Source organism: Gasterosteus aculeatus, chromosome 10 (assembly GCF_964276395.1).
Source record: "Gasterosteus aculeatus chromosome 10, fGasAcu3.hap1.1, whole genome shotgun sequence".
NCBI lineage: Eukaryota > Metazoa > Chordata > Actinopteri > Perciformes > Gasterosteidae > Gasterosteus > Gasterosteus aculeatus.
The window spans coordinates 2,268,612-2,282,369 of record NC_135697.1 but is presented as its reverse complement, the minus strand read 5'-3'; the positions used below and the strand labels follow the sequence as shown (position 1 = coordinate 2,282,369).

The 13,758-nt window shown below is 45.8% G+C and overlaps 1 protein-coding gene and 1 long non-coding RNA gene across 6 annotated transcripts; one reads left to right on the top strand and one right to left on the bottom strand.

The window, feature by feature from the left end:
* Window positions 1-673: 673 nt before the first annotated feature.
* LOC144383423 (uncharacterized) lies at window positions 674-2,449 on the bottom strand. Its single transcript, XR_013450784.1, has 2 exons — window positions 2,349-2,449; window positions 674-2,212 (listed from the first exon to the last, which is right to left on the bottom strand). It is a non-coding gene; the product is annotated as an uncharacterized LOC144383423 (long non-coding RNA).
* brd2a (bromodomain containing 2a) lies at window positions 2,206-13,545 on the top strand. 5 transcript variants are annotated; one of them, XM_078080697.1, is made up of 12 exons: window positions 2,206-3,582; window positions 7,762-8,068; window positions 8,520-8,657; window positions 8,858-8,999; window positions 9,097-9,296; window positions 9,406-9,948; window positions 10,028-10,156; window positions 10,271-10,465; window positions 11,197-11,459; window positions 11,667-11,986; window positions 12,086-12,214; window positions 12,481-13,545. In XM_078080697.1, the coding sequence occupies exons 2-12, from the start codon at window positions 7,790-7,792 to the stop codon at window positions 12,603-12,605; spliced, it is 2,463 nt and encodes an 820-aa protein (XP_077936823.1). In that variant the 5' UTR covers window positions 2,206-3,582; window positions 7,762-7,789; the 3' UTR covers window positions 12,606-13,545. The 5 variants fall into 5 exon arrangements, with proteins under 5 accessions (XP_077936823.1, XP_040044006.2, XP_040044005.2 ...); XM_040188072.2 differs by having other exon boundaries at window positions 12,478-13,545; XM_040188071.2 differs by having other exon boundaries at window positions 2,206-3,951; window positions 12,478-13,545.
* Window positions 13,546-13,758: the final 213 nt, after the last annotated feature.

Sequence of the window (13,758 nt, the reverse complement as noted above, 5' to 3'; positions counted from 1 at the left end):
AACACAGCATAACACAGTTTGATGTCGTATGCATTGTGTAATAAATATGATGTACTGGATTTCAGACTGAAAGAGGAATAGCCGTCACTATTGGTATCAGGTGCATGGGGATCCTTTTCAATAAATAATTCAATTACTCAATTAATGAATGGAAGAATGTATAAAATAGGTTTAAACATTTTCTTACAGTTATTACTTTAAATGTAGCTTGAAAAGAAATACACATGTAATTGAATCTCAAAGATTGACGAGGTGAGAGTGGTTGGCCACTAGATGGCACCATAACAACACACTCCGGGTCACCACCTCAAAGAGCAGCCAAAAGATAAAGTAAAAGTAGAGGAGTCTCCTGAATTAGTAACTTTGATATTAGATATTACCCTCGTGGCTTCTGCTGAAAATGGAAATAGTGTTTTGTCTTATTCTCATAGGAGCACACCAGAGAGTCTGTAAGAGGGCACTTCTAATATTTACAGCTGGCCAGATGTTCTTTCCTGAGGCTTCTACCAATTAGGACAAATCTCCAACCACGAGATCATCTCAATCCAAAGCACTCCTGATTCCAGAACAAGGTCTCTGATCATCAAGCAGTTTTTGACACGGTCGCTAAATTGTGATGAAGTCATTCGCTATGACACCATGGTTACATAGATATCCCCCCCAAAAACATGAAGTGGTTCTGAAAATGTTTTATTGGATTAACAACCGTACAAAAATATAATCTCAAACCATCAAAAAATCTCAACTATAAAACATGCTGCTAATAGTATGTAATCGTCAAGTATTGGACACAACAGTGTCCTCCTGTTCTCAAACCGACAGAATGGATTGACCCGACGCTCGACCTTTGAGTGGCTTCCGGTTCCGGCTTGATTGTTTTGCACATCCTTCTGATAGACAGCAGGGGGTGGAGCAACTATCTGGGATCACACCTGAGCCAGGCGCCCCCCCCCTCCGTCACCCCCCACCCACACACCCACACACACACACACACATTTAATGTGGTTTCATGCGAGTGGTCTCTTTGTTGATTTACCTGCATTGGTCATTTCCAGTCCTCTGGTTGGTTTGTTCGCAGTTGTTGCTCAAATAAAATCACTTAACTTTTCTACTTAAACGGTTTGCTCTGTCAATGAAGAGACCCTTGTGGAGGAGAAAGTCTCCCTCCATTCAGATTGAAATCCCTCCCCTCATAGTGGACAATGGAGTGTCCCTTTACGACTCTGACTGCATAATTAAGCAGCTGTTGTTTTACCTTCTTGGAAACATGCATCCCATCAGCTTCTGTTTTCATTGTTCATCTCTAATCTTTATCTCCAGTTGGTTGTAAATAAAGCATGTGAAGCGGATGAAGCTTCAAAGGTAAAACGTCTCCTCTGGTCTGCAGATCATGGCTCCATCATGTTAGAAATCCACATTACAAACAATAGACAACGTTACCAACAAATATGTTGAGCAATTCTGCTTTGTAACATCTCACTATCATTAATGAGGGACGATATTGTTTTCATTTGTATTGTTTATGCTGTTTGTAGTTGTACTATTTTTTAAGCTGTATCAGATATTCTGGGTACTCGTTATTGTTGCTATGGTGGGTATGTACTGTTTTTTTTTCGGTGGGGTGGGGTTGCGTTTGTTCCCCTTCTTCTTGGATTTTTCTTTTTTTACATTGCCTCGGTGGTGTCTGCTGGGGATCCACATACATGAAGGAATAAACCGCCTGCTGCTCTTCATGGGTGCTGCGTGCTGCGATGTCTACTTTGTGGAAGGAAGCAAAGGACGTCGTACTAAAATACAAACACCAGAATGGGAGAGCTGTCCTCTTGTCTTCATGTTATTAGTGATGTCATATTATATCAGAGTATTCAGGGACCCGTTGTCATACCGGTGTTGACAATAACCAAGATAATAAAAAAAGGACATAATGATAATACACAATTAATAAATGTATGCCCATATACATCTCCTCTTAAATGAACGTTTAACAGTTATTAACCATAAAGTTAAAGATGAGTGTGACGGATAAATTGTTACTTCGTTGTTTTAATCATTTTCTGCGCTGTTGACAGAGCGAGCGGCGTGATTCTCCCCGGAGGACGTGAGGTTCAGAAGATGAGGACGCTGCTCAACACTTCGATGCACACGGCTCTTCTGCATCACAGAACGGCTGCTTGCCTCCGTTGATAAAGGGGCTGTTGTTGCTAAGGAAGGCCTGCCCACCAGGAAGTAAAGCCACTTCATTTACACAACTACGCAAACAGGACAGCCGCACAGAACATTTACGACAGCACAAAAGCACGATCCTGGAGCCGGGTTGTCAACGCCTGAGCTAGATTTGTAAAACTCACAACATATGACTCAGGGGGGGGCGCTGTGAAGGAGAGAGCTTCCTTGGCAACCATTTCTGGACTTGATAGCCATCATGTGACTGGCTCACGCAGCCCAGCTCTGGAAAAACAGGGAGAGACTCCCAGGGAGGGAGAGAGAGAGAGAGAGAGAGAGAGAGAGAGAGAGAGAGAGAGAGAGAGAGAGAGAGAGAGAGAGAGAGGGGTGAGTCAGAGCAGGCTGATTGATGTAATCTGCCGACCCCTCCCTTCCTCCACCTCCTCCGCCTACATGGCTGCTCCTGGCCATTCAGGTTTGTATGCAAACACAAACAACCTGTAACACAACATGGTGTCATTTGATCTGGTTTCAGTTCAATTAATGATCAGCAGTGTTAAGCCAAAACTATTCATCCAGATGTTATGGGAATTGTTTTTTAATGACTTTACAGTCACGCTATTTAAGTATGTTTTGTTTTGTATGATATATTTATAAAAATGTAATACAGTATAGAAATACAGACTGAAATAGAATCATATATCACTGCCCGGAAATAAAGTCTTGAACTATGAAATCTATATTTTTCATTTGCCGTACTTCTGTTTTCCCATAGAAGTGTAATATGTTTAGATGTTTGTATTAGAGGCATGCAGAACTGGCAGTTTGGCTGAAAAACAACAACAAAACATCCGGATAGCGATACAGCCTCGAATGACACATAATTAAATAATGCTCACCATTCGTAGTTTGCTTTCCACCGGAAAGGTAGACAAATTATTATTTTATAGTAGTAAAGTAGTAAAGTTAATTATGATATGCTAAAAAGTGCAGCACAACACTTATAAGCTTCTTCCTGTTTTAATTTGAAGATCAACACTCTTCATCCCCGAGGCCGGATCTCCTCTCCCCTCCAGGGAATACTCAACAGCGGGATCTGAGTGCTGAGAACAACTGTTCTTAGATCAGCCTACTGCATTGCCAGCGCATCGCTGGCGACGTGTCTCTGTGGTAGGGACGCATGCGCAGTGCGCGGTGCTGCTACACGACCGAGCTTTACAGCTGGAGGGAACAGACATGACTAATGTTAACCCTTTTGTAACAAACTGAGAAACTACGCACGCGGTCTGAAGGATAACTGCGATCACACGTGGATTACAGTGTAGGGAGTTTAGGAAAACAGCACTATAAGAAAGACTTAAATCGTTTCCGTCACGTGGCCAAGGAAGACCAATGGGAGCGAAGCAAATCCAGCGGAAAGTATGTTCTTTGTTCGGGTATTTTGCCAACTTTATGCCCAAATCTGCGCCTTATGCTTTACAAAAAAGCCCGGATGTGTACCTGGATGTACGGTTTCGCTACAAAGGAGACGCGGAGGATACGTTTCTTTTTGGTTTTGGCTGAATGCCACGTGTCGAAGTTTGTGACAAACAGTGCGCTGTGCGGGATTTCGTCACGTGACCCCCCTCCCCCACCCGGAGCTGGCGACGAGGAAGACGGCGGACATGTTTGAGGGAAATGTGCTGGGTAAAAAGTCTCGAGGTGGAAGAAGAGAAGAATATTTGAAGAAACGTTTCGCATTGTTACGGAATTTACCAGTCAACATTTGTATTTATGTTAAAATTGAAGGTTTTTATTTAATATTTCATTATTTATTTAATTTACTTTTTGATGATTTTAATTCCAGTAGAACTGTATTTACTTTATTTTTAACAACGTAACGTAACGTTAGTTAAAAGTTTCTAAAAAGTGACATTGATAGGACCTATGGTTACCTTGCATTGTCTGTTAGAGTGACATTGTGGCGCATTTGTAACCTTGGTGTGGGGGATGGGCGCATGTGGTTAGGTAACCATTTTGTCTGGTTGTTGATTTTCTACATGATGTCGGTCAATTCTAAAGATTGTGAAGATGTACTGCTACAAGTTAATTGTATGGATTCGTTACCGTTTGGTTTATTTCGTAAACTTGAGACGAAGTATGGTATTTGCGTGTTTAAGCATCAGATTAATTTGGGTTTAGATTTTCTAACACTCTTTAATGGACTTCAGTGCGATGGTCATTTTGTGTTTCATAATACACGGTATTTAAGTTTCTTTGGTGCAGTATGAGGTCAGTGAGAAAATCTGCTGTGTCATTCAGCAGATGGTCGTTTTCAGTTCGTGTGACCCAGGCGACATTTCTTCGGTTGATGTTACGGGTCTACAAGACATTTACGTTTTACTCATGCAGGTAAATTGAAGTATGCGACGTTATTGGTTCGACGTTTGTGAGGCATTTAGGCCTGTAGTGGCTTTGTACTCAGAGGGTGGAATGTATTCCGCTGCAGACGAACTACTACTACTTCATTCGTGTTAGCACGAACAACAGGTGGCGTTTTTGGTGCTTTGCTTGACGTTTAACCAGACATTTCGTTTTATATTCCTATTAATCTACTGTGTCAGGGCGCTTAAAGATGGCGCCTGTAAGCTTATTCCGAGCGACCGAAATGCGGACATGCTGTGGGGAGGAAGAGAAGTGGGGTGAGGCGCTCGAGGGCTGCACGTGACCTGATGGAAGAACCAATGGGCCCCTTGATGTTTACCCTGGAAGCCCGCGTTAGAACCATGTTGACCAATCACAGGCGTCGCTTTGCACACGTTGACGTAATGTAATACAAGGAGGCGGTAGGGGCCTGCGTCGATGCCCCCGCGTTTTGTGCAGGATTAAATGGAGGAACCAGTTACAGACGCATATCCGTGTCACTGAACAGGCCGGGCCAATAGTGTGGCGCATTTTCATTGAGCGACAGCAAAAACATGCGAATAGGTTGTCCCTCAAAGAAAGTCAGCGAGGTGTCTGTACCGAGGGGTGTGGTAACTTTAACGGACAAGTTGAACAGCGAATAGAAACTCTGGGGGTGTGGACAGTTTGAAGTCAACTATCCAATAGGAGTAACGGTAGGTCTATAAAGACGAGGGTGTAGTCGCATCGTCGCCATTTCAACGAAGCAGATGTAAGGAGTTCATCGTGGCGGGGAGCGGAAAGCTGACTAACAGAGACGGATCCTGGTCTGAGTCTAGCTATAAACAGAATCCGGATCCATCCTGATGGATATGGCTGTTAACCCGCTCCTTGACAGGTATCTACTGGTAAACTCGACTGTTAGCTTTTCATCAGTGGGAATATTGTAAATATTTATCATAAGTTTTAGTCAACATATGATTTTTGGAAAACTGTTTGCTGTAATACGTTTTGGAGATCGAAATGGACATTGAGTGTAACACAGGAATAAGTCTATCGTGGTGATGAAATTAATAGCAAAAATGAATTGTTTTTTGGGGGCTCTAACGAGCTGCGATTGTTGTTCGCTTTACGCCGGCGCCATCTTCGCAGCGCCTTTGCCGTCGGCCGCTCTCTCCCGCTGCCCGGCAGTTATGTTAGCATCGCTAGCAGTAGCCTCTCAAATGCAAGCTTTCCCTCATACAACAGTAGCTTGACCGGTGCTTCTGGTTTGCAGGGGGGCAGTGCAACTTGTGCCCGGATTCAACCTTCAGTCATACGGTGTAATACCAAGCGCATTCATTTTTAATCGTAAATATGATGGCGGCTAACTAGCTCGTAATGTAGAAACGGTGAGTTAAATTGCTACAAGTGGCGAAGGAGGCTGATGTGTATTATCACCCCGCCATTTCTGCATGTAAGCCCGGTTGTTATTGTAGCCATGTGACGGGTTGTTGTCATCACCGGTGCGACGTTACAGCAAACCTGCAGCGCACCGTTCTAGCTAATGTTAGTTATGTGTGTTGGGAGTTGGTTGCTTGGTTACGTAGCTCAATGTCACTCAACTATTTCAAGTACGGTTACGTTAGCGACTTTTGTGCGTTGTACATTTGGGTTAATTTAGTTCGATTTAGTTAATTTCCCTTTTTTTCTTGGCTGATCTACCCAATTTAACGCATAGGTGTGTTATTTTTACAGCAAATAATTTTCAACAAAATTTACAGCCAACATGAAAGTGTTTCTTTAGCCTTGTTAATGTTATGTACATGATTATTTTCCTTTTTTAAATAATAAAGTACACTAACTGTCAAATGTGTTTCCAAAAGTTGTATCATTCGAAACAGATTGCCATACGGTAACAAATACAATGTTCTATATTTATTTGTTAGTTATAGCCTTGTCTGTACACTTGATGTGTAAAAGCTAGTGGGATGTGAGTTCTATATAAAAGGTTGCACATGTCTGCAGGGGAACTTATTTTACACTGTGATTCCAACTCAATAAAAATTGCATTAATGTCATAGTATATTTGCCCAGTAGCAACAACTATCACGAATTTGCATGGCACAGCGTAAACGAATAGGTTCCAAGTACTGTAAGTGATGCATTATTCTCCATCAGATTTTGCACTGTCGGCCTCACTTTGTTTAGGCGTCAAAGCTTCGGTTGGCTGGTGCAGATGGGATATGGTGAGTTCCATGTTGTCGACAATGAGGATCGCGGACGCTGGACATTCCCTGACATCAAAGCAGCTGTGCTAGTGTTGTTTCGATGATTGTAATGCTTTAATCGGTAATTGCAGTGGTGCATATTCAGGGCCCAGAAGTACGTGTCTCAGCAGATACCGGTTGTTCTGATGTCTGACATCCTGGAGTATTTGGAGCACCTCTGATGAACTATTAACTGCCGGGGGTGGAGGTTACCTGCTGAACAGGCTTATGTGACCTTGTGACTGTCATCGGGGTGTTCAAACTCATGTGCCTGCTGCTGAGAAGTCACCAGGAACCCCCTCTGCCGTTCCTCTCAGCTAGCACAGCCCAGCTATGGTAGTGCAGTCATGGTCTTTTTTTTAAAGGCCTCATTCAGTCTGTATAGAGCCTTGCTTGCCCGGTTTAAACCACTTTTAAAATACTCAATCATTACTGTAACATCCAGTTCCTTTAGGGAACAATTTTTGCTCATGGAAATGGGTTGGAGTCGGTCATGTGATCTGTGAGATGGATGTACAGATGAGGAAGTGAAGGCATGTCCTCCTGGGACAGGGAGTGCTGATCTGGCAGGGCTAAACTCCAACTGGGGCTAATGCGTGCTTGTCCAGCCACGTCTAGAAGGTGGCTTGCTGTGTGCGCCTTGTAACGGCGATTTACTCCATGCTGTATGTGTGCATATGCAATCAGAATGAGTTGAGTTGGAAAGCATACAGTGTATATTTTGCTAATGCTTCCTGTAATGGGTGACTAGCGAGCTCTAAATATGACCTCAGTTTTAGTTGCGCCCAAGTTTTTTTGGTGTGCATTTTTTATACAAAGTAGAGGATTTTGTTAAGGTGATGGCAAGACTTTGTATAGAATTACACTGTAGAAAAATGTGTGTAATTGCTTTTTGTGTCTGCATGATGTCAACAACCTCAGACAAGCTGCACAAAGAGTTAATTGGTGTTTCAATCGCTCTCCACAGCTCCCTTCTCGGGGTTGAGGTTGGCATTATGGGAGTCACAACCATGGACCAGAGTTCTGGCACAGCTGGAAAACGCATCCGAAAACCATCACTGCTCTATGAGGGCTTTGAGAGTCCTGGGATGCCCCCCCTCAGTCACATGCCCCCCTCCGGACCCCCACAGCCCCTGGTGAGAGACCCCAGCCGACAGGGGAGGATGACCAACCAACTTCAGTTCCTACAGAAAGTCCTGCTCAAGTCCTTGTGGAGGCACCACTTTGCATGGCCCTTCCACGAGCCCGTTGATGCCGCCAAGCTCAGCCTGCCTGTGAGTGTCAATACAAGACGAGTGGACGCAACTACTAGCATGCACATGAGACATCTGCTTGTATCAAACACATGAGACATCTGCTTGTATCAAACACATGAGACATCTGCTTGTATCAAACACATGAGACATCTGCTTGTATCAAACACATGAGACATCTGCTTGTATCAAACACATGAGACATCTGCTTGTATCAAACACATGAGACATCTGCTTGTATCAAACACATGAGACATCTAGGTACTGCCGCCCTATTGTGTCAGCTTTTATGTCTCCACAACGAAGTACTCAAAGTACAAACACTCCCAGCAGCCACTTGTAATTATTATACAGCTTTTAATCAAACTAAATAAGACTAGTTGTCTGCTTGTCTTTTACATTTAATTATTTAAAAAGTAACTTTATTGAGTGGCCGTTTTTAATGACTGAAGGTGTCTCTCTCTACCGACAGGACTATCATAAGATCATCAAAAATCCCATGGACATGGGCTCTATTAAGAAGAGACTAGAAAATAACTTCTACCGCAGTGCCAGTGAGTGTATGCAGGACTTCAACACCATGTTCACCAACTGCTACATTTATAATAAGGTAAGATTGTGTGTGTTAAAAGCTCAGACATGGGAATAATGATTACCCGTTGCTATTGGTAGTCCGGATGTGTGTTGAACATGCTGATTTACTGTAACACAAGTTCACATGCAGTCTAAGTTTTAGGAATTGTGCCATTTACTATTTATAAAGTGTACGGTTGTAACCATTTTGCCCAAATGCCCCCCCCCCCCTTGCAGCCTACAGATGACATAGTACTAATGGCTCAGTCTCTGGAGAAGGCTTTCCTCCAGAAAGTGGCTCAGATGCCCCAAGAGGAACTAGAGCTGCCCCCCCCCCCTCCGCGGATGAAACAAGCAAAGCCTGGCAGGAAAGGACGAGGTAACGTTAGCCAGCTAATGCAGCCAGACGTGTCGCTCCTACACGCACAAGCTCCTCCTAAACGCTCATTATGCCCTTTCTCTCCCCCCCCCCCCAGTCACTGGAGGAGTGACAACCGCTCACCAGGTCCCCGCCGTATCCCAGTCGGCGTACTCGCCCCCCACTCCAGAAACACCCGACTCCATCCTGTCCACCCCTCCACAGTCCCACTTGACCAAGACCTTGCCCCCACTTCTAACGAGTGAACAAAGCATCGCTACCATTACTGGTCTGCCACCCACACAGCCCACCACCAAGGTAAAGCAGAGCACTGCACTCTTTGTCTACTCAGTTTGGGGGGTGTTTTGAATAGAGGTGAGAAAGCCTGTATACTAATCCCCCCCCCCATCCTTCCCCTCACCTACAGAAAAAAGGTGTGAAGAGGAAAGCAGACACGACCACCCCGACCACTGTAGCCATGCCCATCATGAGCACCATGGGGGTCAGCGGCATCGGCCTCGGGTTGGGTGGTGGGCACGACTCCCCGCTCACCCTCACGTCCCTCGGAGTGGACCACAACTCCACGCTGGGAATGACCCCGGGCCTTGGCCTCACCCAGGGCATGAGTATGGGCATGGGGATGGGGATGGGCATGGGAATGGGGATGGGCATGGGTTGTGGACCAGTGATGATGGGGGGTAACAAAGCAGCGGGGGGCAGGAGGGGAGTGAGTGGCCGAGCCATCAAACCTCCCAAGAAGGATTTGCCAGATTCTTTGGTTGTGACGCCGGTGCGCCGCAGCAAGCTGAGCCCCCAGCTCCGCTACTGCAACGGGGTCCTGAAGGAGCTGCTGTCCAAGAAGCACGCGGCGTACGCCTGGCCCTTCTACAAGCCCGTCGATGCCTCGCTGCTCGGCCTCCACGACTACCACGACATCATCAAGCAGCCCATGGACCTCAGCAGCATCAAGGTATTTCACCTGGACGCACACACACACACACGTGTCTGCTTCTTTAGTCATTTAAACTTGGACCTCCTTGTCTCACCAGCGTAAGATGGACGGCAGAGAGTATCGGGACGCCCAGCAGTTCTCTGCTGATGTGAGACTGATGTTCTCAAACTGCTACAAGTACAACCCTCCTGATCATGATGTGGTGGGCATGGCCAGGAAACTGCAGGTAAAGCACCTATTCCAGTCGTATTGGATTATTCACTGTGTTCTGTCCATAAAGCTTTTTTTAATCAGTTTTTGTTTCAACCTGGTTCACTCACATAATGTTTAATCCTTTTAGGATGTCTTTGAGTTCTGCTTTGCTAAGATGCCAGACGAGGCTCCAGCCCCGCCAAGCTCGTCCTCTTCCTCGTCGTCCTCCTCTTCATCGTCCTCTGAGAGCGAGGTCAGCAGTGAAAGTGAGGAGAGCGAGAGCAGCCCCAGCTCCGACTCTGAGGAGGAGAGGGCAAACCGGCTAGCAGAGCTGCAGGAGCAGGTCTGTACTCACAAGATAATATCGTGGATTTCATTAAATGGGAAGCTCTGGATTCATAGCTGCGATTAAAATATCAACATACCGCTGAGCAGTGCCCATAATCAGAAAACAACAACATGCAACACTTAAGTCCACAAAGCTGCCGGTATATGAAAGCATGCAGGTATACAGCAGAAATGCACCTGCCAGTCTCTCCATGTTTAGAGATTTTAGCTGTAAGTGGACACGATGTAAAGGATCATCCCTCCTCTGCTTCTCAAAGGGACGAAGCCCCGTATGATAAAAACACAGTCTGCGCTATCGCTCCCCCAATAGGCTTTTAACGAATGACCCAGTGTTTCCAACAGATGCAACATCAATGTGTGGGGGCTGATGGGGGGGAACATGGGGTGTACTACAGCTTACATACTAGCTGTAGTGTACATTTCACACACTATACTACTTGTTACAGCCTTCATGTGCAAAGTCTGCAACTTCTGTCAGAGCAACGGATTTTGCAGGGCTCGCTAAAACAAAAAAGACACGCGAGACAGACGCGGTGTGCACGGAGGGGAGGGGTGTGTGTGTGTGTGTGTGACAGACAGAGGGGGAGCAGGGAAAGGAAATGCAGCTGAACGAATACGCTGCGTGATTTAAATAGCGTAAAAATTGCCACAAATGAATGTGTGGGGAAACACCGATCTTTTTCCTCAGAATTCCGTTGACCCATCTTTCTTTCTTTCCCCCTTCAGCTCAAAGCTGTACACGAGCAGCTTACAGCGCTCTCCCAGGGCCCCATCGTCAAACCCAAGAAGAAGAAAGAGAAAAAGGACAAGAAAAAGAAGAAAAAGGTAGAAAAAGAGAAGCATCGGAAGATAGAGGAAGAGGTAACCCCCATTAGACCGCCCAAGACCCCCAAGATCACCAAGACCCCGAAACCCAAGAGCAACCGAGGAACGGCCGGTGCCGTCGTGCCGGTCAAGAAGGCGCCAAGCAAGAAAAACAACAAGAGCAAGTGAGTACTGACACCTGTTGGGCCATGTTGGTACTGCATTAGGCGCATGCTGTATTTGATTGAGGAAGATTTCTATAGAACTTCTGTACAATTCATTTCATTTTCTAGTCAAATAAATAATCCATACAAGTCTCATAAACTGCACGGCCGTCACTTCTCTGTGTTTCAATGGACCCTCTTCTCATGATCTCCCCTGACTCCCATCAGAACCAAAAAGGGCGGCATGACGTTTAGCATGCCTCCGCCGGTCCACGACCCGATAGTGAGTCACTACGACTCCGACGAAGAGGAGGAGACGGCGCCCATGTCGTACGATGAGAAGCGGCAGCTCAGCCTGGACATCAACAAGCTCCCCGGGGAGAAGCTGGGCCGCGTCGTCTACATCATCCAGTCCCGGGAGCCCTCGCTGCGGGACACCAACCCAGAGGAGATCGAGATCGACTTTGAAACCCTGAAGCCATCGACGCTGCGCGAGCTGGAGAGATACGTCATGACGTGTCTGAGGAAGAAGCCCCGCAAGCCGTATGGTGAGTCGGGGAGGAAATGGCTCGTTGAGGCCTGTGATCCAGCCATTTATCAAGTATCTTTCTCCTTATGGCTATTGTTGCTTTTGTCTTTCCACACAGCGAGTAAGAACAACATTGCCGGTAAATCTCGCGAGGAGCTCGCTCTGGAGAAACAACTGGAGCTGGAGAGGAGGCTGATGGACGTCAGTGGTCAGCTCAACTCTGGGAAGAAGCCCACTAAGACCAAACGTGCGTCAGTCTTTGAGAATGAAAACCCTTTAAGATTTTTATTTTATTTTTAATAAATATCACATTAATAGTAACTTGCAGATGTAGTGAACGAATACAGTTGTCAGAGGTTTTTTTCCAAATTATTTCCTTCTGGTTTGCTAGAGTTGTAAAATAAATCTGTTATGTCTTGTCGGGTTTGGAGACACGGACACGTTTCTGACTTGAGAAACTAAATATAATGAGATACTTGTTTTAAAAGGGCTTTCTTATGTTCTCTCCAGCAGAGAAACCAGCAACTGAGCAGAACACCCAGCCGTCACGTCTCAGCGCCAGTAGCTCCTCCTCTGACTCCTCCTCCTCCTCTTCCTCGTCCTCATCCTCGGACACGAGCGACTCTGACTCCGGCTGAGAGGCAGGAGGTGCTTCCACATAGAAAGGGGTCACGCGAGGGACCCCGGGTGTTTCATTTCCCACGGAGCGGACTGAGCTGCGGCAGAGTTCTGCCGACGGAGCCGCGGGACGGGTCAGACGAGACCAGCACCAGGCACAACGGGGCCGACTCGACTAGTGTGAACCCCACAGAGAGGGAGATGGGGCTCCCCGCGCTCATCCATCCATCCTGTCCTGGACACGGGCGAGTTGAGCAAGGCGGGAAGGAGGAGGCTGGAGTCCTGGCGTTCATGCTGGGTGGAGCGGGGGACGCTCCATCTCCTGCAGACAGGAGTTGGGAGACGAGTTGGAGGGACGATGGGTGCTAGAGCCGGAATCTGTCTTATTTCTGGAGATGATTTCCCTCCTTCCTGTGCTCCTGGTCTTTATGCTGTATAGATATGGTGTACAGTTCTATAAATATCTATTTTTCTTTTATAAAGAAGCATTTTATGGAGTAATTTATTCCCTCATTCTGGGAAAGACAAGCTGGTCCGAGCGGAGATGTGTTTTAGTTTTTTTTTTTTCTCCCGGAAACACGCGTGTGAATGTGTTGCGTCGGTGTTTGCATGTGCGAGTGAGAGATCCTCATAGTTTTGACGCAGGCGTTGAAAATCAGTCTGCACGCAGAAGCACCTTGGTTCAGTAGAATACAGAATGCATGCAATACAGAGGAGCTGACCAACATCTGCATACTACTTCACTGCATCCTGATGTACTCGTGTACTTGTTTAAAGAGTTGCCCACTGTACAGAAATGTGACCCAGTCACACATCAGTTTCTACAAACCTTTGTCGTTCCCATGTGTGCTGTTCATCATTACAATTTCTCTGTAAACTTGTTTCTTTCTTTTCTTCTTGTGACCAATCTGTTAATAAATTGTGGGGACGTGTCTTGTCCACTCACCTCTGCCCAAATAACATCTCGGTTCATCTGGTTTCTTCTGGTGTTTGGATTCAAATGGTTCTTATTGATATTTAAATAAAATAAGTGAAGCATTTTCTGGTTGATTTTCCCACGAGCCGTCACTTAACACCAAAGAGCAAACGTTATTTTTCTCTTTTACAATTTAGCCTTTAAGTTGTATTCTCTGAGTTTAATCTAAAGGTTTATTTATCTGAGGCGTTTGAAGA

Coding starts and splice junctions, on each gene's coding strand:
- brd2a (XM_040188069.2), top strand. CDS start 5,412: ATGGATATGGCTGTTAACCCGCTCCTTGACAG. Junction 8,658..8,857: donor ACTGCTACATTTATAATAAG/GTAAGATTGTGT, acceptor CCCCCCTTGCAG/CCTACAGATGACATAGTACT. Junction 9,000..9,096: donor GCCTGGCAGGAAAGGACGAG/GTAACGTTAGCC, acceptor CCCCCCCCCCAG/TCACTGGAGGAGTGACAACC.